The sequence below is a fragment of the Emiliania huxleyi genome, assembly GCF_000372725.1.
Source record: "Emiliania huxleyi CCMP1516 unplaced genomic scaffold EMIHUscaffold_245, whole genome shotgun sequence".
NCBI lineage: Eukaryota > Haptophyta > Isochrysidales > Noelaerhabdaceae > Emiliania > Emiliania huxleyi.
In genome coordinates this window covers 114175-142036 of record NW_005200210.1, presented here as the reverse complement: position 1 = coordinate 142036, position 27862 = coordinate 114175, and the positions used below count along the sequence as shown (strand labels likewise).

Below are 27862 nucleotides of genomic sequence, written 5' to 3'. Positions count from 1 at the left end.
CCCTCGCCCGGCGCGGCGCGTCCGAGCTTGATCGAGGATGTCGGCGTCGAATACGCGAGCAGCAGGAGCAGACAAGCTCGGAGCGAGGACATTGACCCCGACTTCCCGGGTTCCGGACTTTTTGCGGGGTGTGGGTATGGTCTCGAGGTGGGTAGGTAGGTAGAAAGGTGAAGAACAGCCAGGCTCGAGGTGGGTTCAAGTGACCATACCCACACCCCGCAAAAAGTCCGGAACCCGGGAAGTCGGGGTCAATGTCCTCGCTCCGAGCTTGTCTGCTCCTGCTGCTCGCGTATTCGACGCCGACATCCTCGATCAAGCTCGGACGCGCCGCGCCGGGCGAGGGACTGTCGCGGAGGGGCCTGCTCGCCCGCTCCGCCGCCTTGGCCGCGCTGCCGGCGCCGCTGTCTGCGCTCGCAGCTGGCGTCGCCTCAGATGGCACCACTGTGCGCGGAGTGAACGAGGGCATGCCGACGGGCGAAAAGGACGTGGCCAAGTTCCTCCAGCAGCAGGGCTTTCCGCCACTGCCAAAGGTCAACGGCCTGTCCCCTCTTGTGCAGTACATTGGCGCGGCGCCGCCGGCCAACATTGACGGCTCCAAGCAAAAGGAGCGCGCGTTTGACAGCACGCTGCTGGTCAAGTTCCTGTACCCGTCGGGCTGGCTCGTTGAGACGCCCACCCTCACCGAGAACGGCGAGGCGGGCAAGATCGCTGCGAACAACTATCTCAAAGGCGAGCCGCCGCCACCGCCACCGCTCCACCCCGCTGGCGGCGGCGGCGGCTCACCATGCGCTCGCGCGCTCGCCCAGGCGACTTTGCAGACTTTGTCGCCGCCAAGCTCCCGCCCGGCAAGACGCTCGAGTCGATTGACAAGGCGCCCGCACCGCAGTGCTCCCGCTCCCTCTCTTGCCCTCGCTCCTGGTTCCTCGACCCTCCTCCTCCGCTGTGCTCCTCCCTCCCTCCCGCATCCGCCTCTGCCTCCTCGCCCGACCGGCCCCGGCGGCTTCCCCTGCGCAGGCCTTCCTGACCACCTTCCTCGTCTCCCAAATGACTGGCGATGTCTACGAGGATGTCAAGGCGCCGCCGCCGCCGCCCCCGCCGCCCTCCTCCGCTGCCCTCCTCCGCCGGCCTCCTCCTTCGCCCGCCCCGCCCTTGCACACGCCCGCGCCCCGCGCCCCGGCGCAGGTTGGCAAGGTCAAGAGGCTGACCGCGGCCGACGGCATGGACGTTGCCTACATCGACTTTGGTGCGCACGCAAACACTTTCGCCCATCCCTCGCCCATCCCTCGCCTGCCCCTCCGCCGCACCTCGCCGCACCCGCCTACCGCCACCCTCCTCCCCTCGTGAGACCCGCACTCGTCGCCGCACCCGTCGCCGCGCCCGCCCCGCGCAGGCTACACGCTGCTGACGCGCGCCGGCTTCACCGTCGACCGGAAGGGGACCGCTTGCGTGCACGTCGTCGGCGGCGCCATCGTCGGCCTCGTGACGGGCACGACGGGGCAGCGCTTCAAGTCCCTCGAGGCGGACCTGCGCGCGTGCACCGAGTCCTTCCGCGCGTACGCCGTCAAGAAGCCCGACTTCGCCTTCCTCAACGGCGCCGCCTGAGTGCCTCGATAGCAGCGAGGCGACACCGCTCAGCGCCCGCTGCGCGCGCCGTCCGCCGACCACGGACCAGTGCAGTCTGCAGTGCAGCCGCCGAAAAGCTATCCGGGGGGGCCGCCCCTCCGTCTCTCTGTCGCGCTCTCGTCTTTTTTTACGACCAGACCTCGCATGCGAAAAGGGCTCGTTTTTACCACTAGTAGACCAACTCCGAACTCGGACTCGTCGTGCCTAGAGCCGTAGTGCACCCTAGAGACGCCTATAGAGGCTAGAGCGCCTCCCGCCTACGCTGCCTTGGCCGCCACCTAGCACCTCTCACTTGGCCACCTAGCAACCCCTACTGTCTCGGTCGATCGCGCGTGTGTCACTCCTGGACACTGACCCCCCACGCCCGCCCTACGCTGCCTGTGACCGTCTCTCCCTGAGCTCGAGCCGGCAACCGCGGCTCTCGACTGTGGGGGCGCGTCAGACGATGATGGTGCGAGTCTCTCCCGAGTCTGGGACGAGTTTGAGGAACTCGGTGTCGCCGACGCCCTTGCTCTTTCGCAGCTCGAACCACTGCTTCGCCTCGGCCTTGGCGAGCACGAGGAGCAACTTGCCCGCCCTGCAGTGCGGGAGGAGGGGTGGCTGCACCCGCCGCCCGAGGAGGAGGAGGAGGAGGAGGGTCCTACTCGCGGACGGGCGGGGCGCGGGCGCGGGTGCTCTCTTCCCTGAGCCTTGTCGAGCCTCTCCCTCCAGGCTTTGGCTCCTCGCGCCCGGCTTCGGCGGCCAGCGGGGCGGGCAGGGCGGGTTCGGGTCCTCGGGACAGGGAGGAGGCGCGGCACCCCGCGCGAGAGGCTCACACTCGGAGAGACGCGCCTCCCCGCCCCTCGCCCCTCCTCCCCGCCCCTCCTCCCCGCCCCTCGCCCCTCCTCCCCGCCCCTCGCCCCTCCTCCTCCCCGCCCCTCCGCAACGCGTCTCCCCCCCCCTCCCGGGCCGTCGCTGCCTCGTCTTGAGCGCGCAGCGAGCTGGCTCCACCTCCTCGTGCAGCAGCGGCACCTGCGCGCAGGGCACATAACGCACCCGTTGCGACAGACATACCACCCTCGCCCATCGTTTTGCCAAACACGGCCATGTGGTCGGAGGGGGTGGAGGTGGTGGAGCCCTCTCCCGCCCGTGAAGCGGTGCAGCGCCGCGGGCGGAGGGCACGCACGTGCAGCCGCAGCAGCCGGCCCGCCGTCGTCACGCGCAGGTCGAATGAGCGGTGCCGCACGTCGCATCGGATCGCGCCTGCGCGGCGGTGGCGGCAGCGAGGGGTGAGAGGTGAGAGGCTGCGGGCAGGCAGCGGGGGCGAGAGGGAAGAGGCGGCGCCTGCGGGCAGCGATCCGGCGCCGGCGAGCGGGATGTGGAGCTTGACGAGCGCATCGGTGTCCTCGAAGGAGAAGGAAGAGATGGTCGCCTCGGGCGCGCCCGCGGCCACCCGCTCCACACACGTGCGCTGTGGCTGCGGCACTGGCGGCCGCTCCGGGTCGCCGGCCTTGCCCACCGAGTAGTAGTAGGAGTGCTCTCCCATCCTGGCCTGGCTCGACGCAATCGCCGAGCCCTCCTTGGCAGTCACCCGTGCGGGCCCGCTCGACGCCGCCGCCGGCGCCGCCGCCGTGACTGCGGGCGGCGCCGGCGCCGCCGCCTGAGGCGCAGCGTCGGCTGTCGGTGGGCCCTCGACCGAGACGAAGAGGTCTGCCCCGTTCGATAGACCGCACGGAAGCAGCGCGCCGCACGCGATCGCGGCGCCGCGCGAGTCTCGCAGGTGGAGGCCTCCCGGCGCGAGCGGCGAGCCTGTCTGCTTGGAGTAGGCGTGCGCAAAGCGCTCGAGGACGGCGGCGGCGCCAAGAGCCTCTCCGCCGACGGTACATTTCATCGTGAACTCGGGTGAGCTCTCCTCGTAGTGGAGGTAGAGGGTCGTATCGGCGGTCAACGTCATGCGTTCGCTCACCTGGCCGAAGAGCCTGCGCGTGGTTGTCTGGCCTGACCAACAGGGTTCCGGCTCCTACCCGGATAGGGGGTCTGGCGACTGACTCGCGCCAAAACGCCCTACCTACCTACCTATTGCGGGCGCCAACCGCCAGGCTCCGTGCCCCACCTACCTACCTGTTCCCAGGCCGCGCTGCGAACGAAGCGAAAAATCCCCGTTGAGCCCTCTGTGAATAGGCTCCCAGCGCCCGCCGCACCCGTCTCGGCTGGCGTCCCAACCGCAGGCGACTCGTCTGGCATGGCCCCGTTCGCGGCTAAACGCGCCGTCTCCCGCCCGCGCGAGTGGAAGCGGTTTTCCCACTCCTCTCTTCGGGTTTTTATTTACCCCTCCGCCCCCCCGCAGACTGCCGTTGGCCGCAGACTCGTTGATGGCTTTGCTGTTCGCGAGCAGTGTCTCCACCGTGCGCCAGACGTTCATCTCGCATGCGAGTGCGAGAACCTGTTACACGCACTGTGGTGTGAACGGACGCGGTCGAGGTCTAGATCCTTGTTCGCGTCTCGGTTGTATCTCGCGCACCTCCTCGTACGTCCCGCGCGGCCGCCGCTGCATCGCGTCGTGGACCGCGGGCATCACCAGGTTGAGGAGACTGGAGTCGCTCAGCTGCTTCTCCAGCTGCTCGTTCAGCACGTGGGGGGCCCGACCGCCTGTGCAGTGCGAATGTAACTGTTCGAGTACTGGCGACTTGTGTCCTCGCGCAGACTGAGGACGGTAGGGAGGGGGGGAGGGGGTGCGCCGAGCGGAAGGAGTTTGCACATTCCCAGTCTAGGCTCCGGCACCCATCACGTGCTGCACCGCCGTGGCGACAATGTCGTTCCTCGAGTTCCCAACCACTATCAGCACTGGCGGGGTCCGATCCGACAGAGCCCACTCGACCGAGCCGATGACCGAGTCCGCCGCCGAGCACGTGTAGCCCGCCACGCGAACGGAGAGGAGGGCGCGCGGGTCCGCACCAAAGATGTGGTCCATCGGCGCAAAGGAGCGCGAGCACGAGATGACCAACGCCTGCTCACCGGCGGAGGGTGTGAAGAGGGCGTCATCACAGCATAACGTGCGCGGGGACGGCTGGCGCCTTTGGCCGCGTCGGCCGCAGCGGGCCACCGGCCAGTCCCAGCCGCTCCTCTTCGATTTGCTGCAGGTAGCCGCACTCCTTGAGCGTCACCATCGACATCTCCTGCTCGATGGCGCCGAACTGGCTCTGCTGGACGCTCAAGGAATCCTGCGCTTGGAGCCATTTGACGTACTTGCGGTTCCCCTGCGGCAGCTCACGAGAGGTGAGCCTCGGGAGATCTCGTGTGTCAGTCACGGGAGGTCTCGGGCAAGCTCCTGCAGCAGCTCGTAGAGGATCAGGTCGTGCTCGGTTTGGAACTTGTGGCCCGTCTCAGGGTCGGTGTAGCGCGAGTCGCCCATCTGCCGTGGCATAAGCGCCGGGTATCAAGCGTGTGCGCGCTACTGCTAGCGCCCGAACTCCGATCTCACCTCGTCGTAGTGGTCCTTGGGATTGTGGTAGAGCGGCGAGATGTTCTTGCCCGAGGCGAGCGACGCGCTCGAGGCGGAGCGACGCATCGTATCAGATGCGGCCGGTCGACGGTGCTCGGCGTTTGCAAAAACTACGACAAACGGGAATCCTTTCGTCGTTGAAGAGAACGACGCGACCGAGGAGGGAAGTGACAAGGGAGAGAACGACGAGGAGTGGGACGACCGCGAGGTGGCATGAAGGTTGCAGCGAGAATCGGAGAGAGACTGCGAAGAGAGATAGGAAGAGGCGGACGCCCAAGGGTGGGCGACGGCTAGCGCACCACACCCCTCTCCTTAAAATCCCTGTGTGGTGGCGGCGTGCCGTCCTCCCATCCCTCCCTTGGGTTGTCTGTTTTCTTTCTTTCTTTTCGTTGAAGACGTTCTTTTTTAACGTACATTTGGGAAGTCGGAAAAGACAAAAGAGATTCCTCGGCCGAAGAACTCACCGGATTTGCTGAAGTTTTTTCGTTGTCATAAACATACAAAACCAAACTATCTCTCTCTCTAAACATAATAATGTGTTGTGAAGATGATTTTTCTGATGGTCGTGCTAGTGTCTGGTGTCTACTAGCTCCGAGTAGAGCTAGAGGGGGCGTTCCGCTGCTAGGGGAAACCCGGAGCGCAGAGCCAACCCTCGGAGACCCGTGTTTATTTTACGGCCCTTTCCCTGCGAACGCGCACCCCCCCCTAGGGGTCAGGGCTCTCTAGCCCGTAGCCCGATGCCGATCATCCGGCCCGCTGGGTGCGCTTCTTAGCTCCCCGGCCCTGGATGTGAGGTTGATGACTGCACTCCAAGTGCTCCAAGTGCTGATGATTTTCTGGCCATCCGCACCGGCATCAGCCTGACAAACTGCTGCTCGACGAGACGTTCGGCGGCGGCTTCTCGCCCACCGCCGTTCTCAAGCTGCGCCGCCTCGCGCGCAGAGTCGCGCGCGGCAGCGTCGACCGCACGGCCTACTCGCCCAAGTACTCGCTCTCTTTTATGTCCCACCATGCAGAGCGCATCTCTCTCTCTGACTCTGTTGTGCGAGGCGTGAACCGCGCCATTCGCTCTCACCTGGCAACCCTGTCTGCACGTCTCGCGCGCGCGTGAACAGGGCTCCAGGCCCCAAATGACGTGTGAGTGTTAGAGTTGTTTGGTATTGCTAAAAATCTCTCTCTCAGCCTGACCCTGACGAGGCTGGGCCTCCCGCGTGCCGCGACGAGGTCGAGGAGAGGAATTTTTTGTCGCGTACAATTCTGGCAAACTTTCTCCACTTTTCGTTCCACCATTCGATTCCTCGAGTGTTCGCGATTCATGCCTTTAAGCTTTACTGTCTGCATCCATGGCAGCGGCGAGCGGGCAGTCCCCTCACGCCCCACAGCAGTGTGCAAACTTTACCGGTATGAGACCGGTATTTGGCGATATTTTGATTAACTTTGGAGTGGTATGGTATAGTGGTATGCGAAAGTGGTATGCGGGGTTTTCATTAGTTGTAGCGGCTGTCGGTGTGGTCCCGGGGGCGAAACCATGCAAAAGTGCGGGTATTACCCGGGTATACCCGGGTTTTTCCAGGTATACCCGCAAAATACCCGGTATTTTGCCGATTTTGCCGATTTTGCCACCAAGAAGGCACTCCGACTCGCTTTGATTTCCGTGAGGCAACTGGTATCCCGTACCACTTTTTGATTAGTGCAGGCCTTGGGTTTGATTAGCCAAAAACTCCCATACCGGTAAAGTTTGCACACTGCCCCACAGTCGGTGTCGCCAGTCCACCACTCCACCCAGTCGGCCGCACACGTTAACTTTAACGCACCTCCAGCAGGACTCCTTCACTTTACCTTCCATATTTTCTACTCAACAACAATGGGCACCGACGCTACCCCACGACGATAAACCCGACTCACAGTGGGAGCTACGATGTGTGCGCGGCGCTTCCGACGGCCTCAAGAGCGACGAACCCGCCGCGATGTGTCGCAGAGAGAGAGGAATTCCGCTTCCTTAAGCTACCATCCCTTGGCCTCGCTCTGCACAGCGCATGCATGTGCGCAAGTTTTGACTCGCGGCGCCAGTGGCCCGGCTGCCTGCGCCAAACGCGGGATGAAGACCGCGCGCGCCTTCGTCAGATGCGGGGATGGGTGACCGGGGGAGCAAACCAGCGCGCATATGCGGTGGCGCAAGCGGCGCGCCTAGGACTGCTGCTGCTGCCGCTTCGCGTACCACTCTGGCACCAGTCGGTGCTTGATGCCGGGCGCGTGCTCGAAGAGCTCCTGCGGCTTGAAGTCGAAGAGCGGCGGCGGCGGCCGATTGCTCGGCGGTATGCACAGGTCGGGCGCGCGCAGCTCGTCGAAGAAGGGCATCGCGCAGCCGTCGAGGGGCTTGGCACGCGTGTCGGGGGCGTACCGGAGGAACGAGCTGACGAGCTCGATGGCGTCCGGCGGCGTGCGCGGTCGGAAGACCTGCTCGCGCGCGGCCGGCGTGGTGAGGCGGGAGACTGGCGCGCGGTCGGCGGCCGAGGGGGGAGGAGGGCGGCGCGCCTTTGCCCACGGGTGCGGCTTGACCTGCGGGAACTTGTACTCCGTGTAGTTTTGGTTCATCGACTGGATCTCGTCGAGCGTCGGCGTGCCCAGCACCTTGATGATCTCGACCAGCTGGTCGACGCCAGACTCGCCCGGAAAGAGGGGCACGCCCAAGAGCAGCTCGGCGAGCACGCAGCCCGCGGACCAGACGTCGATGCAGCAGCTGTAGTCGGTGGCGCCAAAGATGAGCTCCGGCGCGCGGTAGTAGCGCGAGCAGATGTACGACACGTTTGGCTCCCCCTTGACCAGGATCTTTGCGCTCCCAAAGTCGCACAGCTTGAGCACGTGGCTCGTCGGGTCGACGAGCAGGTTCTGCGGCTTGATGTCGCGGTGGCAGACGCCGAGGGAGTGGATGTAGGCGAGCGAGCGGCAAAGCTGGTACACGTACAGCTTCAGGTGCAGCAGCGGGAAGACCTTCTTGGCCTTTGCGTAGTGGCGCGAGAGTCCGTACACAGTCTCGGGCACAAAGTCCATCACAAGGTTGAGGTACGTGTCATCTGCCTGCAGCGCGGGGCGCGGGCGAAGCTCGGGGTCGACGCGCCGGCGAGGGGGGGGGGGAGGGGTCGGTGTGGCCAGTGCGGCGTGCGCCTTCTCCCCCTCGGTGTAGAAGAAGTGGTGGAGCGTCGTCACGTTGACGTGGTTGTCGAGCATCTTCATGATCTGGAGCTCGCGGTTCTTGAAGCGCTTGTCCTGGAGCACCTTCTTGATGGCCACCTCCTGCGCCGGCGTGGCGGCCGCGTTTTTCAGAGGCCGCCGCGGCGCCGCAGCTGCGTTGGCCCGCGCGCAAGGAGAGGGCACGCCGCAAGCGGGCGCGGAGGCGGAGGGGGGGGGGGGGGGGACGCGGTTTCCTTGTCATTCTGCTTGACGTGCGCCCGGTAGACGACGCCAAAGGAGCCGTTGCCGATGACACGCTCATTGACAAAGACCCAGCGCGACGGAGGGTCCGCTCCGCCGTTACTACTGCTCGCCCCGCCGCGCGCATCGCTGCCTGCGGGAGAAGGCGCTGCAATCAGCGCCTTGCCCTCCAGGGTAACCAGCGCCGCGAGCTGTCGCCCGGGCAGGGTGGCGCGTGCGAGCGAGGGGGGAGGGGCGTGGCGCGCGCGAGCTGCGGCGTGGCGGCGCACCGGAGATGGTCATCGATTTGAGGTCTGCTTCTGTCGACGACGATGCCTTTGCCATCGCCGGCTGACCTGCGCGCGAGCGGCGGGAACTGAGCACGCCGTGGCTGGCTGCCCCGACGGTGCATGCTGGTGAGCGGCGGTCGTCGTGGGTCCGTGTGCGCGCCCAGCCGCCCTGCGCTGCGGCTCTGCGCTGCGGCGGTGCTGTGCCGCAACGCCGCACAGCGTGCACCGCGCGCGCGATCGCCGGCTGCAGACTGACAGGGCGCTTCAAGGAAGCGGACGGCGGCGCGCTAGGCGGAGTGTGCCCGCCCCGGCGCGCTGCGGAAGCTAGGCCCCCGCCTGGGTGGCAGCTTTCCTGCTCGCTGGACCGCCTTTTGGCTGCGGCGGCTAGAAAAGAATTCTTCCGCGCTCCAAGTGCTCCAAGTGCTCCATCCAAGTGCTCGGCACTCAGGCAATGGGGTCTAGATTCGGAGCGCTCGCCGAAGGGGAGTACGACAAAATAGCGCCCGTGATTGCCTGCACGCTGCCCGCACTCACGGACCCCATACCCGAAAGAAAGAGAGGGGAGCTCGCGGGCGGTTACTGGACCGTGTTCAACGACGTTGAACATTGTTCAACGTCGTTGAACACTACTTAGGAATGGCCGTAGCTCCTCTCCACGAGCGATTGAGAAGACGTACCACGTGTCGATTCTGTATAGAATTGCAAGGCGCACACGCTGGTGCAGGCGGGGAGTCGTCGATCCGACTCGTTCCGCCGTGAAGTCGCCGTGAAGGATTGGCAAACAGGGCATTTTGCCCAAGATTTGCCCTCCCGCGCGATCTTCTCGCGTCGGCAAGCGCGCGGGCCAGGATGGGCGAGCCGGTCCCGCCACGCTGGACGGGCCAGCGGCTGGCACGCGCCGGCCACTCCGGCGGCGCGGCGGCCTCATCGCGCTCGTCGTCTGCGAGGCCACCGCTCGGCGTCGCCGCGTCCGACGGCGATGGCGCTTGGCTGTGAGGTGGGATGGCGGCATGGTGCGCGCGGACGTGGGGGTGCTGCGGGATGCGCGTGCCAGCAAGCATAGTTTCACCTCCCCAACCCCGCAGGCGCGCCGACGTGCTGCCCGAGCGCGTTTGGAGGCAGCAGCAGCTCCTCGCGAGGCGCCTTCGGAGGGGTGCCACACCCCTTTCCCAGCCGCGCGCGAGTTGAGCTCCGATTTGCGCTCTTTTTCGCACACGCCCGACGCTAATAGGTGAGGATCGACCAGCCTCCGCTAGCAGGGCTTCGTCGGGCGCGTCTTCGTCGAGCGGTGGTGCATCTCCCATGCTCCCACCCGCGCCCTCCTGGCAGCCCGCCCGCGGCCGACACCGACGCCCTCACGGGCTCACCCTAGTCGTAGGTGCGGGTTTTTTGCGTGCCCCCCGTCGATACGGGGCGCTGGGCGATGGCTGGGCTTGTCGCCGGGCGAGCTGGCCCCTCAGTCGGCCGCGGAGCGGAGATGCGAAATCGAGGCGGCGCGGCCCCTGCGCGCAGCCTATCCGGCCGGCGCGCGCATGGTTCCGTAGCCCGTCTAGTGCCTCACTGACCGACTCCAGCGCTACGGTCTACGTGGTCGGTGTGGTACTGGGGCTGGGCAGCCTTGGGGCCGGCGGAGACCGCCGTCTAGCGGTCGCACTAGTCGGATATCGTTGTTCAACCTGTTTGTTCAACGGTTGTTCAACCATACTTTGAGCCTTAATTATTAATTCGGGTTTGGGTCTCTGAGGTCGATACTAGCGTCTATAACTTGCCACAAGCATGCTTTACAAAAGTCCAGCGGAGCTGGACTCGCAGAACGGCCGTCCGCGCGCGCTGTGAACAGCGCCGTGGTTGAACACTGTTCAACGTCGTTGAACACGTGACGGTCCAGTAACCGCGGGAGAGGTGACGAGTGAACTACAGGTAGTGGGGAAGGCAGCCTCGATTGCCATACAGACATGGGTGCGAAACAACGACAAGACCAAGGCACGGGCAGAGGAACGAGAGAAGAATATAGGGTGGATAAAGCGCATGTTCACGGCATGGAGGGTGAGCCACACCGAACGTACCGAGCGAAGAGCCGAGCGGAAGGAAACCGGGGTCGACGACTCCGAGGAGGACGAACCCGGGGAAATCCAGTTGTCACGATGCAGCCGAAGGTGACCCCAGAGCGCCGGATCATCAGTGAAGGCACAAGTGTTCGAAGAGAGAGTGGACCTGAGCAACGATATGACTTGGCGGCAAATGATCGCAGTGGGCGTCAGAAGACTCGTCCTTGCTCGAGGAGAGCTCGATAGACTCGAGGGGCCAGGATATGCAGCGAGGAGGACGCAGCTGCGCCGAAAGGCGCAAGAAGCAGCGAGAACAAGGCGGCGGCGGCGTCGCAGAACGAGACAGAGGAGAGCGACGCGACAGAAGAAGAAGCGACAAGGGAAAGAACGACGAGAGTGGGACGTACAGCAAAATCGCGCTCTACATCGCTCTACATCGGACTCACATCGTCCCGCGCCGGATGTAGAGCTCTACAGCTCTACAGCGCTCCAGAGTGCTCTACATCTCTACAGCTCTACAGCGCTCTACACTCTACATCCTCTACACCCTCCCTCAGGCGCCCGCGCGCGTTGCATAGCGCGCGCGCGTTCGAGCGAGCGAGCACACACACACACACACACACACACACACACACACACACACACACACACACACACACACACACACACACACACACGCACACACACACACACACACACACGCACACACACACACACACACTCCTACCTCCCCAGAAATCCCGAGGAGGCGAGGAGGCGCACAGCGCCTAGATATGTCTTGTGTTGCTGTGTGCTGCACGCCCTGCGAGCGGGGCGGGGTGCGCACTGTCCCTCTGTGTTCGTGCGTCGCCCATCTCTCCTGGAGATGTCTGCTCTATTTATTTATTTATGGGCACGGGACTGGCGCGCACTAGAAAAGAATTCTTCGACCCCACCTGAATGAAGCCCTGATACACGAGGCCGGGCCCCCGGGAGGCAGGGGCGGGCGCGTCGGGGGGGACGCCAAATCGACCAAATCGAAGAGGGGTGCCGCGGTTTTGTTCTGCTACTTTTTATGATATCTAGATATCTCGCGAATACTTGATTTTTCACGCCGTGTAACAATCGTGTTCAAGCGGCCCTCCTGTGAGCTGGTACACCAAGAATGGCTTACCCCTGCCAGGGGCCACACTGTGGCAAGCTGTGATGAGCGTGGTTTGGCTTGTGCAGCCCATACGGACGTGGTATATATACATATATGCGGCCACGTGTCGGCCGGTTCGGGGCACGAATTCCGGATTTTTCCACGCGCGTAACAATCGTTGCTGTAGTGGCGCCAATGGCCGCCTCCCGTCGCGCCATTGGCACCCTAGCCAGCAGTAGCACCGGAGGCAACACCACCAAGCCCACAAGTCACAAGAGTGACGGAGATGCTTGCCACGAGCACCGTGACGCCCGACCCTGTGAGCACCGTGGGCGTATACGGCTGCATACGGTGAGATGATGCACAGCATGGCCAGACGAGGGAAGCAAGGCTCGCCAGCTGTATGTTAGTGAGGCATATGGATGTGATCAACATGTGTGCGTCACAGGTACCTCAGCAGCGCATGTAGCCGCTGATATCGAAGACAGCGCAAACAGGTCTTTTTGCGCCACGCACCCGATGGATGGCCGTGCTGGTCCAACGCGTGCACAGGAATGCTATCAGCGCGTCTCCGCCATAACTGGACATGACAACGAAGCAGCTGAGGCGTGATAACACCGGTGCTGGGCCAAGGAGGTGCCGCTCACCACCGATTGTTACGACTGTCGTCGAAGGCGAGCGGCCGGCGGTCGCCAGGCAGCAGCTCGTGGCGATCGTCGATCCGCGAGCTGCAAGCTTGTCACAGGCCGGCACTGGATCGAGGACGATGGCGCCGCGCGGCTGGAGGCAACGGAGAAAGGCATTGTGGAGCGGCGAGGCGATTGTTACGAATTTCGAGGCGCGGAAAAACCCGACAGCCGAGGTGGCGTTTATTTTTGCTTGCCGGCGGACCTCATGATGAAATTCTGCAAAACCCTGGGCGGCCCCTGCGGTGCCCCTACCTACCTACCTACTGAGCGCGATTTTGTTGTAGAGTTTGTTGTAGAGGCTCTACAGCAAAACCGCCGGGAAGGCAGTGACTCAAAGAGGTCGAGCCGCGCTAATGGGGTGTCTCCGAGCTTACTGGAGCTCTGATGGACAGCCCTGAACAACCCTGACACACAGAGAGTGACTCCGACGGCACACAACACCCTATAACTGCGTCATGACCAGCCTGCCATGCGTCGCCGGTGCCGCATTCGTCGCTGTGCTTCTTTAGCAGGCGGTGGACTGTCGGCTGCGAGGACGGTCGCATTTGCGCGAGGCGAGGCGAGCATTGCTGCGCGTTGCATGCGCCATGACTCGCGCCAGCGCGTGCGGGAGCTCCTGGCTGAGCGTTGAGTCCAGGCGAGTTGCGCTGGCCACTATCGCTACGCCGAGCCGAGCTGACGCGCCGAGGCGCCGGCCAGTCGCAGCCGTGAGGCATGCCATAGCAGCAGAGGCACCTCCTACCCATTGGGCGGGCAGACAGAAGGCCAGGGCAGCACTGGCAAGTGCAACGCGCCTCATGTCGGAGAGCGACCGTGCCTCGTTCGCCGCTTATGATGTGGAGTTTGTTGGAGAGATTTCACGTTGTAGAGCGCCTCTACATCGCTCTACAACGGAGGCGCCTCGTCCCGCGGCGGATGTAGAGCTCTACAGCTCCTACAGCGCTCTCCAGCTCTACAGCTCTACAGCGCTCTACACTCTACATCCTCTACACCCTCCCTCACTCAGCCTACCTACCTACCTACCCTACTTATGGGAAACTAAAAAAGAAATCACCTGATGGGTGAAGGTGGGGTACTATACCAACTAGAGTGATGGTTGGTGGTACTCTCCTGCATCCACAGTCCTTCTTGTGACATGGGAGGCGGGGAGGCCACTCTCAAGCCCTACAAGCATCAGATCACCCATTTGGGGAGGGTTGACATCGTGATTTCCGCGGAAATTTTCTTTTTCTGCTGTGAAAGTTCCATCCAGCTTGAAGAGAGGGAAAAACCCGACGGGAGGGCCCAGACCTACCCTACCTACCTACCCCGTCATGAGGTCCGCCCAAGCAAAAATAAACGCCACCTGGACAGCCCTGAAAAATCAAGTACCCGGTATTCGCCGCACAGCGTGCACCGCGCGCGCGATCGCCGGCTGCAGACTGACAGGGCGCTTCAAGGAAGCGGACGGCGGCGCGCTAGGCGGAGTGTGCCCGCCCCGGCGCGCTGCGGAAGCTAGGCCCCCGCCTGGGTGGCAGCTTTCCTGCTCGCTGGACCGCCTTTTGGCTGCGGCGGCTAGAAAAGAATTCTTCCGCGCTCCAAGTGCTCCAAGTGCTCCATCCAAGTGCTCGGCACTCAGGCAATGGGGTCTAGATTCGGAGCGCTCGCCGAAGGGGAGTACGACAAAATAGCGCCCGTGATTGCCTGCACGCTGCCCGCACTCACGGACCCCATACCCGAAAGAATGAGAGGGGAGCTCGCGGGAGAGGTGACGAGTGAACTACAGGTAGTGGGGAAGGCAGCCTCGATTGCCATACAGACATGGGTGCGAAACAACGACAAGACCAAGGCACGGGCAGAGGAACGAGAGAAGAATATAGGGTGGATAAAGCGCATGTTCACGGCATGGAGGGTGAGCCACACCGAACGTACCGAGCGAAGAGCCGAGCGGAAGGAAACCGGGGTCGACGACTCCGAGGAGGACGAACCCGGGGAAATCCAGTTGTCACGATGCAGCCGAAGGTGACCCCAGAGCGCCGGATCATCAGTGAAGGCACAAGTGTTCGAAGAGAGAGTGGACCTGAGCAACGATATGACTTGGCGGCAAATGATCGCAGTGGGCGTCAGAAGACTCGTCCTTGCTCGAGGAGAGCTCGATAGACTCGAGGGGCCAGGATATGCAGCGAGGAGGACGCAGCTGCGCCGAAAGGCGCAAGAAGCAGCGAGAACAAGGCGGCGGCGGCGTCGCAGAACGAGACAGAGGAGAGCGACGCGACGTAGAACGACGAGAGTGGGACAAGGAAACCGGGGTTGTCACGGTCACTTGTACCCGGGTAGGCTCTGTCACACACACACTCACCCTTTGTGCCTTTTCTTTGTTCATTAGTGTCAGTGCGCCTTAGTCCCTCGCTCGCGCCGTGCGGCCCTGGTGTGTCTTTGTTCAATATGTTTTAGTCCCGACCTTCAGTCAGTCAGTAGAGTGTTTTGTTCATCATGTGTGTGTGAATCCTTAGGTCCGCCTCTCACACCCTCACTGTCTGTGCGATGTGGGCTTCTTGTTTCTTATCAACCTATCTGTGAACCCCCAACAAAAGCACGTTTGCGTGATGGTTGCGAGGGGGGGGCGGCTCGCTGTCGCTCGCTCTTTCCAAAAGCAACAGTGAGCGTCGGGCTGGTGGTTCGACGATGCAGCCGAAGGTGACCCCAGCGCGAGAGAGAATATGACGATGGAGCCGTCGGCATCGTCGCCCGGAGTCAGCAGCCTCGACGGCACGCTGATGAGCGCGGCGGACCGCGAGGCGCTGCGGCTGGCCATCGAGGGCAACTACTGCACGGTTGTGCGCGGCTCGACTGGCTGCGGCAAGACGACGCAGCTGCCGCAGCTGCTGCTCGCCGCGGGCTTCGGGCCGGTCTGCGTGACGCAGCCGCGCCGGATGGCGGCGATCGCTGCCGCGCGGCGGGTCGCGCAGGAGCGCGGCGGCGAGGTGGGCGGCGAGGTCGGCTACGCCATTCGCTTTGAGCAAGAGTGCGGGCCGTCGACGCAGATCAAGTTCGTCACGGACGGCGTGCTGCTGCGCGAGGCGGTCCGCGACCAGGCGCTGTCGCACTACGGCGCGGTCGTCCTCGACGAGGCGCACGAGCGCTCGATCAACACGGACGTGCTCCTCACCGTCGCCAAGCAGATCCTCTCCGGGTTGCAGGGCGGGGAGGCAGCGGGCGAGGGGGCGGGCGAGGCGGCGGGGAGGGCGCGCGGGCCGCGCCGCCTCGTCGTTGCCTCGGCGACGTTGGACGCGGCCCGCTTTAGCCGCTTCTTCCGCGACGCTCCGGTCGTCGAGGTGTCGTCGCGCACGTTTCCCGTCACGGCGCAGCCTCGCCGCGTTGGGCCGGGTTTCCCCGGAGCCTTGCCTGACCCTTCCCCGGGGCCCTTTGCTCAGGTGCACCACGTCGCCAAGCCGCTCACCTCGGACGGCGCGCGGCTCGAGGCGGCGCTCGAGGTTGCGCTGCGCGTGCACGCCCAGCGGCCGGCCGGCCCAGGAGAGGACGCCCTCGCCCGCCTCGCGCCTTGTCGGAGCCTGCCCCGAGCCTCCTCGGAACCGTCGTGTAGGAGAGGACGTCCTCGTCTTCCTCGCCGGCCAGGACGAGATCTCCACGGCGGCGCACGCCGCTCGAGGGCGCGCGCCCAACCCTTCTCAACCCATTCCTCTCCAGCCATCCCTCTCCCCACACTCGCCGCCCCCCACCTCCCCGCCCGCCCTCCACACCCCCCTGCCACCCTCCCCGCCACACCCCCCGCCCTGCCTCCGCCTCCGCACCGACCTCCCGGCCGCTGCACCGCGTCAGGCTCGCCGAGCAGCTCCTCGAGGCGGACCCGGACGGGCCGCGGCTGCAGGTGCACCCGCTGCACGCCTCGCTCCCCTCGGCGGACCAGGCGCGCGTCTTTCGGCCGCCGCCGCCGCGCACGCGCCGGCTCATCCTCGCGACAAACATCGCCGAGACGTCGCTCACGCTGCCGGGCGTGCGCACCGTCATCGACGCCGGCGTCGCCAAGGAGAAGCGGTACGAGCGCGACCGCGGCATGGAGGTCCTCTTCCACCCCACACCACAGACACACACTCACACACACACACACACACACACACACACACTCACACACACACACACACACACACACACACACACACACACACGCACGCACGCACACCGCACGCACGCACACACACACACACACACACACACACACACACGCACACACACACGCACACACACACGCACACGCACGCGCACACACCACAACACACACACACACACAAGCACACACACATCGCCCACGCGCACCGGGCTTTGCACGTTGAATGCCGTGGGGCTCCTGTCGTCAAGACGTGGAGTCGCGAGGGCTGCCTGGCCCCTTGCCCCACCACCTCGTGCGCCCTTGTGCGGAGAAGCCTAGCTTACCCTCCCTTACCATAGGTCCTGTCGGTAGTCCCGATCTCGCAGAGCAACGCGGTGCAGCGCGCCGGCCGCGCCGGCCGCACGGCGGCGGGCGAGGTGTGGCGGCTGTACAGCGAGGATCAGCTTGCGGGGATGGCCTCCGAGCCCCAGCCCGAGATCCGGCGGTCCAACCTCGCCAATGTGCCCCTTCCCGCGCCGGAGGGCGGCGCGAGTCTCTGGTGGCGGGTGCCTCACTCTTCTCGCGTTGGCTGCAGGTGGTCCTCTCGCTCAAGGAGATGGGGGTGGCGCGGCCAGAGGCGCTCGGCGACCGCTCGACGTCGCGATCTAGCCCGGACCGCCTCCTCACGCCCTCCTCGCTGCGAGCAGGCGCTCGACTGGCTCGACCCGCCCGAGCCGGAGGCGGTGCACGCGGCGCTGAGGCAGCTCTTCCTGCTCGGCGCGCTCGACGGGCGCGGCGAGCTCACCGCCGCCGGCGCGGCGATGGCGCAGCTGCCGCTCGAGCCGTCGCTCTCAAAGACGATGCTCACCGCGGCGGCGCTCGGCTGCCGCGACGAGGCGGCGAGCGTGTGTGCGCTCGTCTGCGGCGAGGAGGTCTTTTGCCGCGCGGGTCCGCCGTGGCTGCGCGAGGCTGCGGCCGAGTCGCGGCTGCACTACGAGAGCGCCGACGGCGACCACATGACGCTGCTCTCCGCGTACGAGGATTGGGCGCTCGTCCCGCACTACCAGCGCGAGGCGTGGTGCGCAGAGCGGGGTCTGCAGGGCCGCGCGCTGCGGGCGGCGCACAGCGTGCGCACCCAGATCCTCAGCCTGCTCTCCAAGTCCGGCCCTCGCGGCGGCGGGGAGGAGGCGACGGCGGCCCACTCCGCGGCCGAGGCGCGCGCGCGCTGCCGCCGCGCCATCTGCGCGGGCCACTTTATGCACGCGGCGCGGCGGGCGCACGCCGTCCGCGCCTTTGTCACGCTTGGTGAGCCGCCGCAGACGGTGCAGGCGCGGGCGGGCAACGAGCAGCTGCTGAGCAGCGCGACGCACGTCGTCTTCAGCGAGCTCGCGTGGGTGGGCCGGCTGGTCATGCAGCACGCGTGCGCCGTCGAGCCAGCGTGGCTGCAGGAGCTCACGCCGCGGCTGGCCGAGGCGAAGCGGGTGCTCCGGCTCGGCGGCGTGGGGGGGCACTGGCGCGGCGACGGGGAGGTCGGCGCGGGGGCGGAGGCGGGCGGAGGCGGAGGCGGGCGGCCCGCCGGCGACGAGTCGGGGCCGCCCGGCCCGGCCGCGGCGCGGCGCAACAACGACGCCACCGTGGCCGCGGCGAGGTTGCGGCTGGAGGAGCGGAGGAAGCGCGCGCGGTTGCCGTAAAGAGTGGGCGCGTTGTTGTTGGCGTGGGAAATCTCACAGCCCGGTGTGAACACGATTTGAAGGTATCCGGCGCCCAGAAAAAAAAGAACGAGTTCGTTCGTCTGGCGCTGATTGATCGCCGATGATTGATCGCCGACATTGATCGCCGACATGATTGATCGCCGACTTGACTCATGACACGCTGCCGATCCGCGTCGACTCCGACGAGAATCGCTTCGCCACCGTGCCGAGCGACCTGCCACATCTCAAGACCGACAAACAATCGTGTTTGGCCGGCCAGCACAGGCGGCACTGGGGATCGAGCACTAATGTGCGTGGCGCCAGAAATTGTGCCGCAGGGGCTGCTCGAGGGCACCGCCGCCATCGTGCGGGTTGAGCGCCGCGGCGGAACTGACAATGACTGCGAGTGTCTGGACTACGGCTCGCAGGCATCATGCACGCCGAGGCGGGCTCGAGCGCGCGCACCTACCAGGCTGGACTGAAGCGCGACTGCGACGAGCGCGGCAGGGTGTTGGCGCACTGCCGCACCGTGACTGACAGCAACGGCAAAACGCGTGGGATGCGGCTGGAGGACTTTGTCTCGCACGCGAGCGCGCGGCCCGCGAACCTGGCCGAGGCGCATGTGGTCGCACTTCGCCTCTACACAACGCAGGCACCCCCTTCTCCCTCTCCCGCGATCTCGATCCTTCCTTGCCCTCTCACCTTCTCCCTGACCGCAGGCGTTCCGCTCGATCAACAACCCGCTCCGTGACAGGGCGCGATTCGAGCGCGGCGAGCCGCACCCGCTGCCGGTCACGGTGGCGCTGCTTCGCGACGCCCTCGGCAAGCTGCGGGCGGTGCGAGGCGGATCAGTGCTCGGGCGAGACGGCGACGCGCCGCGTCTATCTCTACCGCGGCATGAAAAGACGTGCAGCCGGGCACGGGCTCACTGCTGTGGTGGTTGCGGGGCGAGGCGGGGCACTCAACTCGCTGGGTCGCGCGGGCGAGGTGGCGACGCGCACCTTTTGTTTTTTGTGGAAAGGGACGCCAAATTTTCTCTTTTCTTTTTAGCCCCATCTGTGAATCGCATTTCTCTCACATTATTCGGTGATGGCACGCCCACGATGCCCTGTTTCTCTTTCGGGGAGGGTTAGCATTCTCGGAGAGTAGCCGAGGGTGGGTGCGGGTCTCTGCCATCGCGCCTCATCGCGGCTCAAGACGCTGTCTAGATACCCCAGCACATTGTGTAGCTCGCACGCCGGATATGGCTACGCTGCCGTCATCCCGTCAAACTGGATGCAGAGCTTGCAGGTTGGTATGCAGCTGACCTCCGTCGTGCGGACCGGATGTGTCAATGCGCTGGGAACATCATCGATTGGCATCAGTGTGTACAAACGGGGTGGGAAAGCGGCGGAGGACCCCACGCGCCGAAAAGGAACGAAGAGTTTTACAACAAAGCTCCCTCGTACGACACTGCTCACTGGGCACGGGACTGGCGCGCACTGGCACTAACACAGGTACGAAGAAAGCTGACAGTACCCATACTCGAGTGCCCCAGACAGACCCCCTGTCCCGAATCCACGACGTCAAGTTCAAGGACTCGCTCTCCTCCAACCCGGAGGACGTCGGCCAGCGAGGCGCTTTCGTCGGCCTCGGCAACACCGAGCCCGGCACGAGCGCGGACGTCTTCGGCCTCGAGCAGCGCGGCGCTGTCGGGGACGGCGACTTCAGGCCGAGCGACGGCGGCGGCTATGTGGCGTACAAGAAGGCGGACTACGCGCACGCCCTCTCGCGCTCGGACACCGACGTGCAGATGTACCTGTTTGAAACCTTCGGCGGGTGGTGCAACGCGGTCAAACGGCTGTTCTACCAGATGAAGGACAAGGTGCGCAACAAGCTCTCGAAGCGGCAGCACGAGGACGAGGCGAGCTGGTCGACGCGGTCGTGGCTTTCGCTGCAGGCCCAGCGCATGTCAGTCGCGCTGCAGCTCGCGGCGGCGGAAGAGATTGCGACCGAGCTCAGGCTCGCCGCGGCGTCGGAGGACGCCGCCGTCGCCTAGACTCCCCTGCGTCACTACGTGCCTCCCCGTCTTTGTAGCCTGGCGTTTGTGCCCCGTTTGTGCCGCGTCCCGTGCCCCCGAGTTCATTTCACCAAAAATTCCCGAATCCAGTGTCGCGTGAATCGTGCTGTGCGAGCCTTTAAAATTCTTTTCAGCTCAGCGCTTCATTGTCACGGACAACAATCCTTTGACACGGACAACCAAAGGTCCACAGCCCATGCGCCGCCTTTTCCCTGACGTACATGCGTCCCCGTGAGCATTCATGCACCGTCGCCCACCGCCCTCTCTTTCCTGTTTCCTCTCGCGCACCCGGGGGGGGTCGCGCCGAAGCTGCGGCAGCGGCGGAGGCAGCGGCGCGACGGCGGCGCTAGGAGCGGCCATCGGATGGTGGGCCATGGTTGGGACCCGGTCCAGCGTGTGAGGCTTGAGGTGCCGGGTGCTTGTGGGCGCCGACGGCGTCGAGGCGTGGATTGGGGCGGAACGGGAGCAGTCGTGAGAGAGTCTGTGCGCTGCCGGCAGAGGCGGCAGAGGCGGCGGAGCGCGCGTCAAGAGAGGTTAAAAACGCTTTTGCAGGAACGCGGGAAAAGAGAAAAACAAGCGGTTTTTACGGCGGGGCGCACTCCACCCCACCCCCGGGCACACCCAGACGCGCCAGTCCCGTGCCCAGTGTCGTGCGAGGGAGCTCTGGCTTCCCAACGACCAAGCGATGGCCGACGAGGAGCTGGCCGCTTTGCGGGAGTCGTCAGCCTTGCACCCGGCGTGCGAGGAGGCGGCGTCCGACGAGGAGCACGATGAGATCTTTCGCCACCTGTGGTGGCGCGTGGTGCCCGTCCTGTGGCTCGGCTACGTGCTCAACATCGTCGACAGAACCAACCTGGGCTTCGCGGCACTTCAGATGCAGCAGGACCTCGCTCTGACGGCGCAGTCATTCGGCGTGGCGTCCGGCTTCTTCTACCTCTCGTACGGGCTGATGCAGGTGCCGTCGAACCATCTGGCGAGCCGGATCGGGCCCGTCCGTGTGCTCGCCGTCTCAACCATATCCTGGGGTGCGGTGTCGGCTGCGACGTCGCTCGTCGGCGACGCCGCCGCGCTCTGCGCGCTGCGCTTCCTCCTCGGTCTCGCCGAGTCCGCCTTCTACCCCGGCTGCCTGTTTCTGCTCTCGCGCTGGTTCCCGCCGCAGTCGCTCGGCCGCGCGGTCGCCCTCTTCGCCACCGCGACGTCGGCGGGCGGGCTGCTCAGCACGGCGGGCTCGGGCCTGCTCATGCAGCTCACCGACGGCGTGCGCGGCGTGCGCGGCTGGCGTTGGCTCCTCCTCCTCGAGGGCCTCCCCGCGATTGCGCTCGGTGCCTGCACGCCCCTCCTGCTCGCCGAGTCGCCCGAGGCGACGAGCTGGCTGCGCGGCTGGCCTCCCCGCCGCCGCGACGCGCTCCTCGCCGCCGTGGGGCGAGGCCGCCGGAGCGCCGCGCCGCCGCCGCCGCTGAAGCGCTCGCTGCGCACCACGCTGCGCGAGCGGCGGACGTGGATGTTTGCGGTGCAGTACGTCGGCTGCAGCATGATGCTCAACGTGTCGCGCTTCTTCCTCCCCACGCAGCTCCGCGAGGCGCTCCCCGCCGGCACCTCGCCCGCGCAGGTCGGCAAATCCGTCCGAGACTCTTCCGAGACACTTCCGAGACACTTCCGAGACACTTCCTCCGAGGCGCTGCCGCACATGTGTGACTCCGCCTAGTGTGGAGACGCCGTGTCCCGTGGGGCCTTGTTGTCCTAGCACGGGGGTACCCGTGTGGACCGGAGGTGACAGCAGCAGCAGCAACAGCAGCTGCCGCACTCTACCGCGCAGGTCGGCTGGCTGCTCGCCGTCCCCGCCGTCGCAAAGGTGGCCGCCATGCCGCTCGTCGCGCGCTACACCGACGCAGGAGGGCACGCCCGCCGGCTCGCCGCCGTCGTGCGGCTCCTCGGCGCCGGCGCCGGCCTGCTGCTGCTCGCCGCCACCGCGATGGTCGTTTCGTCGGGTCCGCCCTCCCTCGGCCTCGTCTCGCTCGTCGCCGCCGCCGACGTGGCGGTGCAGACCGCGGTGCCCGTCTTTTGGGCGCTGCACATGGGCGGGCTGCCCGCGCCGCTCGCGCCCGCGTCGATCGCCGTCGTCAACTCGGTCGGCAACCTCGGCGGCTTCCTCGGCCCGTCGCTCGTCGGCACGGTGCACGACGCCACCGCCGGGGAGAAGTGCGGTGGCCAGTGCCCGTGGGGGTGGGGCCTACTCGCCGTCGGCTTGGCGTTCGCCACTATCACCGCCGCCGTCTCGCTCGGGCCGGCCGGACAGTACCGCGAGCCGCAGCTCTGACCACCGGTATGCATGTGGCGATCCCGACTCGGGAGTCTTTGCGGCCGAGGCGTGTGTTGCTGCTGGTTCGAGGGAGAGCGCGTGAGCATATATCGCTGGTTTGTGCGCAGTTTTGGGAAGAAACACGTGCATAAGACCATAAGTCTCTCTCGCGTACAGTATATGTGTCTGCCAGACTCTACTCCCTGTGCGGTCTCGGTTTGAATTCTGATATCATGATTCGTGTTTCTACGGTCTGCCGCACACCTCACGCCTCTCCGTGCGCGTGCCTCACCTCTGCTCGACAGCCGCGGCCGCCTCGAGCGGCTGGATGGTCAGGCTCACGCCGTGGCGCGCCTCAAAGGCGGCCGCCTCGGCCTGCAGCTGCGCAAAATCGGGGTGCCGCTCGCTCGAGACGACGGCCGAGAGGCAGAAGAGGTCGCCCTCGGCGCGCGCGGTGACGGCTCGGCTCACCCCCGTCTCCACCGCCCTGGCGGCGGCCTGCCGGTACGAGGGCGTGCGGCGGGCCGCGTGCCCTGGGGCGCCATGGTCGCCGCCGTCGGTGGCATGCGCGGCGCCGGAGTAGACGCGCGAGTCGAGCGACTGGATGTTGAGGCCGTGTGTCGCGAGGAAGGAGGAGACGCGGGAGACCAAGCCGGGCTGGTCGACTCCAAGCAGCTCGACACGCGCGCACGCCGCGCCGCCGAGCGAGGGGCGCCGGCCAATCTTGCCCTCGGGCGTCGAGACGTCGATCCGCGACGTCTCCACGCGCAGCCCGCCCTGCCTGCCCGCCGCGACGAGCGACTTGCGCAGCGCGTCCGCCCCGCCGGACGGCGCCGACACGACCATCATGAAGGCGATGTCGTCGCCGATGGTGATGATCTTGGAGGCGGAGATGTTTGCGCGCGCCGCCGAGATGCACTCGCTCAGCCGCGCGACAAGCCCGAGCCGGTCGGCGCCGTACGCAGTCACAAAGATGTGCGCGTCGCCGACTGCGAGGCCGGGCTGTGGCGCCGACTCCTGCTCCGAGCTGACGAAGCGCTCCATCGCCGGCAGCCGGACGCGGTACGAGTAGGCGAGGCTCCGCATCGCAATCGTGCTCCCGACCCCGAGCACAATGGCCGCCGGCCGCGCCACCACCGAGACGAGGCCTGCGTAGAGCGCGGCGCCGGCGAGCGCGGTGGGCGCGTACAGCGCACCCGCCTCGCCCTCGCCAGAGTAGAGGATGCCTGCGGTGGAGGGGACGTGTGCGACGCGGCACGGCGGGCGCGGCATCGCGGTGGCGCGGCGTGGCGCGCGCCCTGGTTGCGCCTCCCGACGAGGACGTCGCGGACCAGCCCACCGCAGGTGGCGGTGAGCATGCCGCAGAGGCAGCAGACGGAGAAGGGCATGGCCGCCGAAATGGCCGCCTGCGCGCCGACGACAGCGAAGGCGCCCAGGCCCAGCGTGTCGCCCAGGAAGAGCGCGTCCGCGCGCAGCAGCCCCACGGTCTCGAGCGACTCGGAGCCAAAGAAGGTTGCGAGGCCGACGCCGATCGAGAGGAGGAGGAAGGATGTCTCCCGGAACCAGAAGACGGGCAGCCGGCCGAGCAGCACGTCGCGGACGGTCCCGCCGCCGAGCGCGGTGATGGTGCCGACAAAGACGCAGCCGAGCGTGTCCATGCCGGCCTGGCCGGCGACGAGGCACCCTGAGGCAGCGAAGGCGGCCGTGCCGAGGTAGTCGAGAAAGACGAGCCCGGCTGGCACGGTCTCGAGCACAGAGACTGGGCCCCACCGACGGCTCCTGCCCTCGCGCGCCGTCTTTGTCCGTCCGCCGGTGCCTGTGCAGAGGCGAGCCGCAGGCGGGCGAAGAAACGGCAAGCAGGCGCGGTGGAGCGCCGACGACGCGCTGAGCGGCGCGCGCAGCGGCGTGCGGAGCGGCGTGTGAAGCGAGCAGCGGGCGAAGGTGCCGAGCATTCGGCCGGCGGGAAATTTTTCGCAATTAAAGAATTTTTGAGGCAGCGAGCGGAAGAGGCACGAGGAGGGCGTGTGTGTGTGTGTGTGTGTGTGTGTGTGTGTGTCACGAGGAGGGCGGCGACATCAACCGACTATGGAGGACCAGTCGCCAGACGACGCAGGGCAGACGACGGGGAGCCGGAGCAGTCGCGCAGGGCGAGACGAGGGTGGGAGGTTCTCGAGGTTCTCGAGGTGGATATCCTTTGGCCGCGTTGGGTAGCGAGGATTGGTGTAACCCGAGCCACGGAGGCGTGTTTTCTGACGGCCGACCGTCAGTGCACGGAGTTGCCACTTCTAGAAGCGCGGGCTCTCTCGGCTACGGGACCGGCCCCAGCTTCGGCTGAGGGCTAACAAGCTGCCGAGCCCAAATCACTGTGAGAGTCGTGATTTCTTGTTGGTTAATAAAAATCTCTCTCTCTCCCACTTCTCCGACTGCCCCGGCTAGTTCCCGAGGTCGCGCGGGGCTGACCCCTGCGTCCCCCGGGACCTAGCGCGGGTGGGTTGGAGGGGCCTCAGAAAGGCGCGCAAGCACGCCCTACGTCAGGACTTTGCGGAGATCAGCAGGAGGATGTACGAAGAGATCAGGTGGCGTTTATTTTTGCTTGGGCGGACCTCATGATGAAATTCTGCAAAAACCCTGGCCGGCCCCTGCGGTGCCCCTACCTACCTACCTACCTACCTACCTACCTACCCTACTTATGGGAAACTAAAAAAGAAATCACCTGATGGGTGAAGGTGGGGTACTATACCAACTAGAGTGATGGTTGGTGGTACTCTCCTGCATCCACAGTCCTTCTTGTGACATGGGAGGCCACTCTCAAGCCCTACAAGCATCAGATCACCCATTTGGGGAGGGTTGACATCGTGATTTCCGCGGAAAATTTCTTTTTCTGCTGTGAAAATTCCAGCTTGAAGAGAGGGAAACCCCCGACGGGAGGGCCCAGACCTACCCTACCTACCCCGTCATGAGGTCCGCCCAAGCAAAAATAAACGCCACCTGAAGAGATTAGGAAATAAAATATTCTTACCTTCAAGCCCCCCTCCGAGACTAGGGACAGAACCACACCAGTATAGACCAGAGGGTGTGCGCCTCGCCCCCACTTGCCCTGACTGCACAGGATTGCGTGCCCCGAAAGACGGCGACACATAGCGGGGGACACTGCGCAAGGAGGGGGTGCGAAGCCAAGGTTGGGGTTCTAGGTGGTGGGACCAATGAGGGGGGGAGGGCGGGGTCCTGTGGGGGTGTGAAATGTTGCGCGGCGAATTCGAGCCTACCCCCTCGCCGCGCCGATCCCATAGTCTGAGGGTATCCTAAAAGTTCGGCCGATTTGGGTCAAAACGCTAAAAGCACGGCTAGCCGTAGATTTGGGGCAAAACGACAAAAGTGGGCCCGCCCGGGGCAAAATGGTAAAAGTCGCGCCGCCGCAGGCGCGCGAAAATTTTGGACATTCTACTCTCCGGCGAATGCCACTAGCCCCCCCAAGCCGGCAGATGGTACCTCGGCAGCTGCAACCAAGCCAGCGGGTGAAGTGTTGTGGGAGGATGCGTCCTTATGTGTCACAAACTTGTAGCGCTACATGTCTGGACACACACCGGCGGGCGCTTTCGAGGGGCGAGCGGCAGCATTTTTTTAGCCATAAGTGTGCGGGAACTACTTTGCCGTTGCGGGACGATAGGGATAGCTAGTACTTGCTGCACCCGCGGCGCGCAGCGCCGAAGAAATTTTTGAAACATGCTAAAAGTTGGGCGCTCCGAGACGACCAAAGTGGTAAAAGTCGCACTCTCCCCTGACCCGATCAAAAGCGTAAAAGCACCCGAGGCTCCAGAAACCTAACCCTCAGACTATGGCCGATCCTCACGCGGAGGGTAAAACCCTGTGGGACAAAACCCCTCCGCGGTCGGCAGTTTTCAGAGGGGACCCCCCCCTCCCCAGCCTCCCCTGTTGGTTTTTCGCACCCCCCCCCCCCCGCTCCCCATCGGTGACTCGCGAAGACACGGACACTCGGGGTGGGGGGGGAGGGGCCCCCCAGAGAGGGGGCTTTGGGGCCTTGTTGAGTCAATCTCCCCCCCAGAGAGGGGATGAGGGGCCTCGTTGGGTCGATCTCTGGTTGATCTCGTGTCGATCTCTCGGGTCGATCTCGGGTCAATCTCGGGTCGATCTCGGGTCGATCTCGGGTCAATCCCGGGTCAATCTCGGGTCGATCTCGGGTCACGTCGTGCGGCGTAATGAGGCGAGATGAGGTGAGATGAGGCTAGATGAGGCGAGATGAGGCGAGATGAGGCGAGATGAGGCGAGGCGAGGCGAGATTAGACGGTATGGGGCGGGATTAGGCGAGATGGAGCGGGATATCGCGAGGTGCAGCCAGCTCCTGCCTGGATGGAGTCAGGATAATGCCTGGGAAGATTCTGATTGGTGCCTGAAGGGGGCTAGGTATGCCTGGAAGGAGCCAGGTTGATGCCTTGATGCCTTGAGGGAGTCGGCTTGAGGCCTTGAGGGATCCAGATCTGGATCCCTCAAGGCCTCAAGCCGACTCTCTGGTTCTTCTGGTTCCTCTCGGCGACGCCCGATGCGTGCGCCGGCAGTGGGGGAGTGTGCGCGCGCGTGTGTGAGATGAGGATTGTGGCAGGCTGGCTGCTGCTGATGTGGGCAAGTGTGCTCTGTGTGCGGCGCTGCGCTGGCGTGCGATGCGCGCGTACTGTGCGCGTGTGCGTGTTGGAATCGCGCGTGCGTCTGCGTGTGCTGCGCGCGCGCCGGCGTGTGCTGTGCGCTGTGCTCTGTTGTGCGCCTGTTTGTGCAGCTGGGAGGCGCAGCTTTGTGCGGCGGTCCTCTCCCAGTTCCGCTGAGGCAGCGTTTTTTCTTTTCGTGTTCAAGGGCGTGCGTGGTTGGTGTGAGACACTGCGCTCGCTCATTCGGCCACGCGCAATGGGCCAGGAAACCTCGCGCTTCGTCGAGACAGCGCGCACCGCTGCCAAGAAGCTCACCGCCGATTTTGGCGGCGACAGCGACGGCACTGAGCTCGTGCTGTGGGAGGGCGTGCCGGACGACGTGCGGTGGCTCGTAATATCGCAC

At 65.2% G+C, this 27862-nt stretch overlaps 7 protein-coding genes across 7 annotated transcripts; 4 read left to right on the top strand and 3 right to left on the bottom strand.

The window, feature by feature from the left end:
• Positions 1-231: 231 nt before the first annotated feature.
• Positions 232-1772, top strand: EMIHUDRAFT_443487 (hypothetical protein). Its single transcript, XM_005778480.1, has 5 exons — positions 232-729; positions 807-871; positions 1015-1074; positions 1183-1243; positions 1391-1772. The coding sequence occupies exons 1-5, from the start codon at positions 252-254 to the stop codon at positions 1600-1602; spliced, it is 876 nt and encodes a 291-aa protein (XP_005778537.1). The 5' UTR covers positions 232-251; the 3' UTR covers positions 1603-1772.
• Positions 1773-2061: 289 nt separating this feature from the next.
• EMIHUDRAFT_115240 (hypothetical protein) lies at positions 2062-5170 on the bottom strand (the record flags this gene model as incomplete). The annotated part of the gene is made up of 9 exons (XM_005778479.1): positions 2062-2223; positions 2614-2634; positions 2789-3568; positions 3932-4045; positions 4124-4251; positions 4384-4609; positions 4656-4884; positions 4974-5014; positions 5084-5170. 9 exons carry the CDS (start codon positions 5168-5170, stop codon positions 2062-2064), a joined length of 1788 nt encoding a protein of 595 aa, XP_005778536.1.
• Positions 5171-6933: 1763 nt separating this feature from the next.
• On the bottom strand, positions 6934-9180 carry EMIHUDRAFT_457430 (hypothetical protein). The gene is made up of 5 exons (XM_005778478.1): positions 8806-9180; positions 8530-8669; positions 8270-8398; positions 7292-8182; positions 6934-7219 (listed from the first exon to the last, which is right to left on the bottom strand). Exons 1-4 carry the CDS (start codon positions 8858-8860, stop codon positions 7292-7294), a joined length of 1215 nt encoding a protein of 404 aa, XP_005778535.1. The 5' UTR covers positions 8861-9180; the 3' UTR covers positions 6934-7219.
• Positions 9181-15234: 6054 nt separating this feature from the next.
• Positions 15235-18511, top strand: EMIHUDRAFT_469059 (ATP-dependent RNA helicase). Its single transcript, XM_005778477.1, has 6 exons — positions 15235-15979; positions 16079-16138; positions 16534-16725; positions 17112-17273; positions 17348-17374; positions 17460-18511. Exons 1-6 carry the CDS (start codon positions 15365-15367, stop codon positions 18441-18443), a joined length of 2040 nt encoding a protein of 679 aa, XP_005778534.1. The 5' UTR covers positions 15235-15364; the 3' UTR covers positions 18444-18511.
• Positions 18512-18876: 365 nt separating this feature from the next.
• Positions 18877-20481, top strand: EMIHUDRAFT_115237 (hypothetical protein; the record flags this gene model as incomplete). Its single annotated transcript, XM_005778476.1, has 3 exons — positions 18877-19065; positions 19163-19279; positions 20020-20481. 3 exons carry the CDS (start codon positions 18877-18879, stop codon positions 20479-20481), a joined length of 768 nt encoding a protein of 255 aa, XP_005778533.1.
• Positions 20482-21187: 706 nt separating this feature from the next.
• Positions 21188-22819, top strand: EMIHUDRAFT_237125 (hypothetical protein; the record flags this gene model as incomplete). The annotated part of the gene is made up of 3 exons (XM_005778475.1): positions 21188-21769; positions 22019-22111; positions 22319-22819. 3 exons carry the CDS (start codon positions 21188-21190, stop codon positions 22817-22819), a joined length of 1176 nt encoding a protein of 391 aa, XP_005778532.1.
• A 270-nt stretch (positions 22820-23089) lies between these two features.
• Positions 23090-24753, bottom strand: EMIHUDRAFT_237124 (hypothetical protein; the record flags this gene model as incomplete). Its single annotated transcript, XM_005778474.1, has 2 exons — positions 23090-24027; positions 24141-24753. 2 exons carry the CDS (start codon positions 24751-24753, stop codon positions 23090-23092), a joined length of 1551 nt encoding a protein of 516 aa, XP_005778531.1.
• Between the last annotated feature and the right edge of the window lie 3109 nt (positions 24754-27862).

What these genes read in the sequence shown, in the direction of transcription:
- EMIHUDRAFT_443487 (XM_005778480.1), top strand. Translation starts at nt 252, where the DNA reads ATGTCCTCGCTCCGAGCTTGTCTGCTCCTGCTGCTCGCGTATTCGACG. An exon ending in CGCTCGAGTCGATTGACAAG is followed by an intron (nt 872 to 1,014) that starts GCGCCCGCACCG and finishes TCCCCTGCGCAG; the next exon opens with GCCTTCCTGACCACCTTCCT. An exon ending in CGTTGCCTACATCGACTTTG is followed by an intron (nt 1,244 to 1,390) that starts GTGCGCACGCAA and finishes CGCCCCGCGCAG; the next exon opens with GCTACACGCTGCTGACGCGC.
- EMIHUDRAFT_457430 (XM_005778478.1), bottom strand. Translation starts at nt 8,860, where the DNA reads ATGGCAAAGGCATCGTCGTCGACAGAAGCAGACCTCAAATCGATGACC. An exon ending in ACGTCAAGCAGAATGACAAG is followed by an intron (nt 8,399 to 8,529) that starts GAAACCGCGTCC and finishes ACGCCGGCGCAG; the next exon opens with GAGGTGGCCATCAAGAAGGT. An exon ending in TCTACACCGAGGGGGAGAAG is followed by an intron (nt 8,183 to 8,269) that starts GCGCACGCCGCA and finishes CCCGCGCTGCAG; the next exon opens with GCAGATGACACGTACCTCAA.
- EMIHUDRAFT_469059 (XM_005778477.1), top strand. Translation starts at nt 15,365, where the DNA reads ATGACGATGGAGCCGTCGGCATCGTCGCCCGGAGTCAGCAGCCTCGAC. An exon ending in GGCTCGAGGCGGCGCTCGAG is followed by an intron (nt 16,139 to 16,533) that starts GTTGCGCTGCGC and finishes CCGCGGCTGCAG; the next exon opens with GTGCACCCGCTGCACGCCTC. An exon ending in GGCGGTCCAACCTCGCCAAT is followed by an intron (nt 17,274 to 17,347) that starts GTGCCCCTTCCC and finishes CGTTGGCTGCAG; the next exon opens with GTGGTCCTCTCGCTCAAGGA.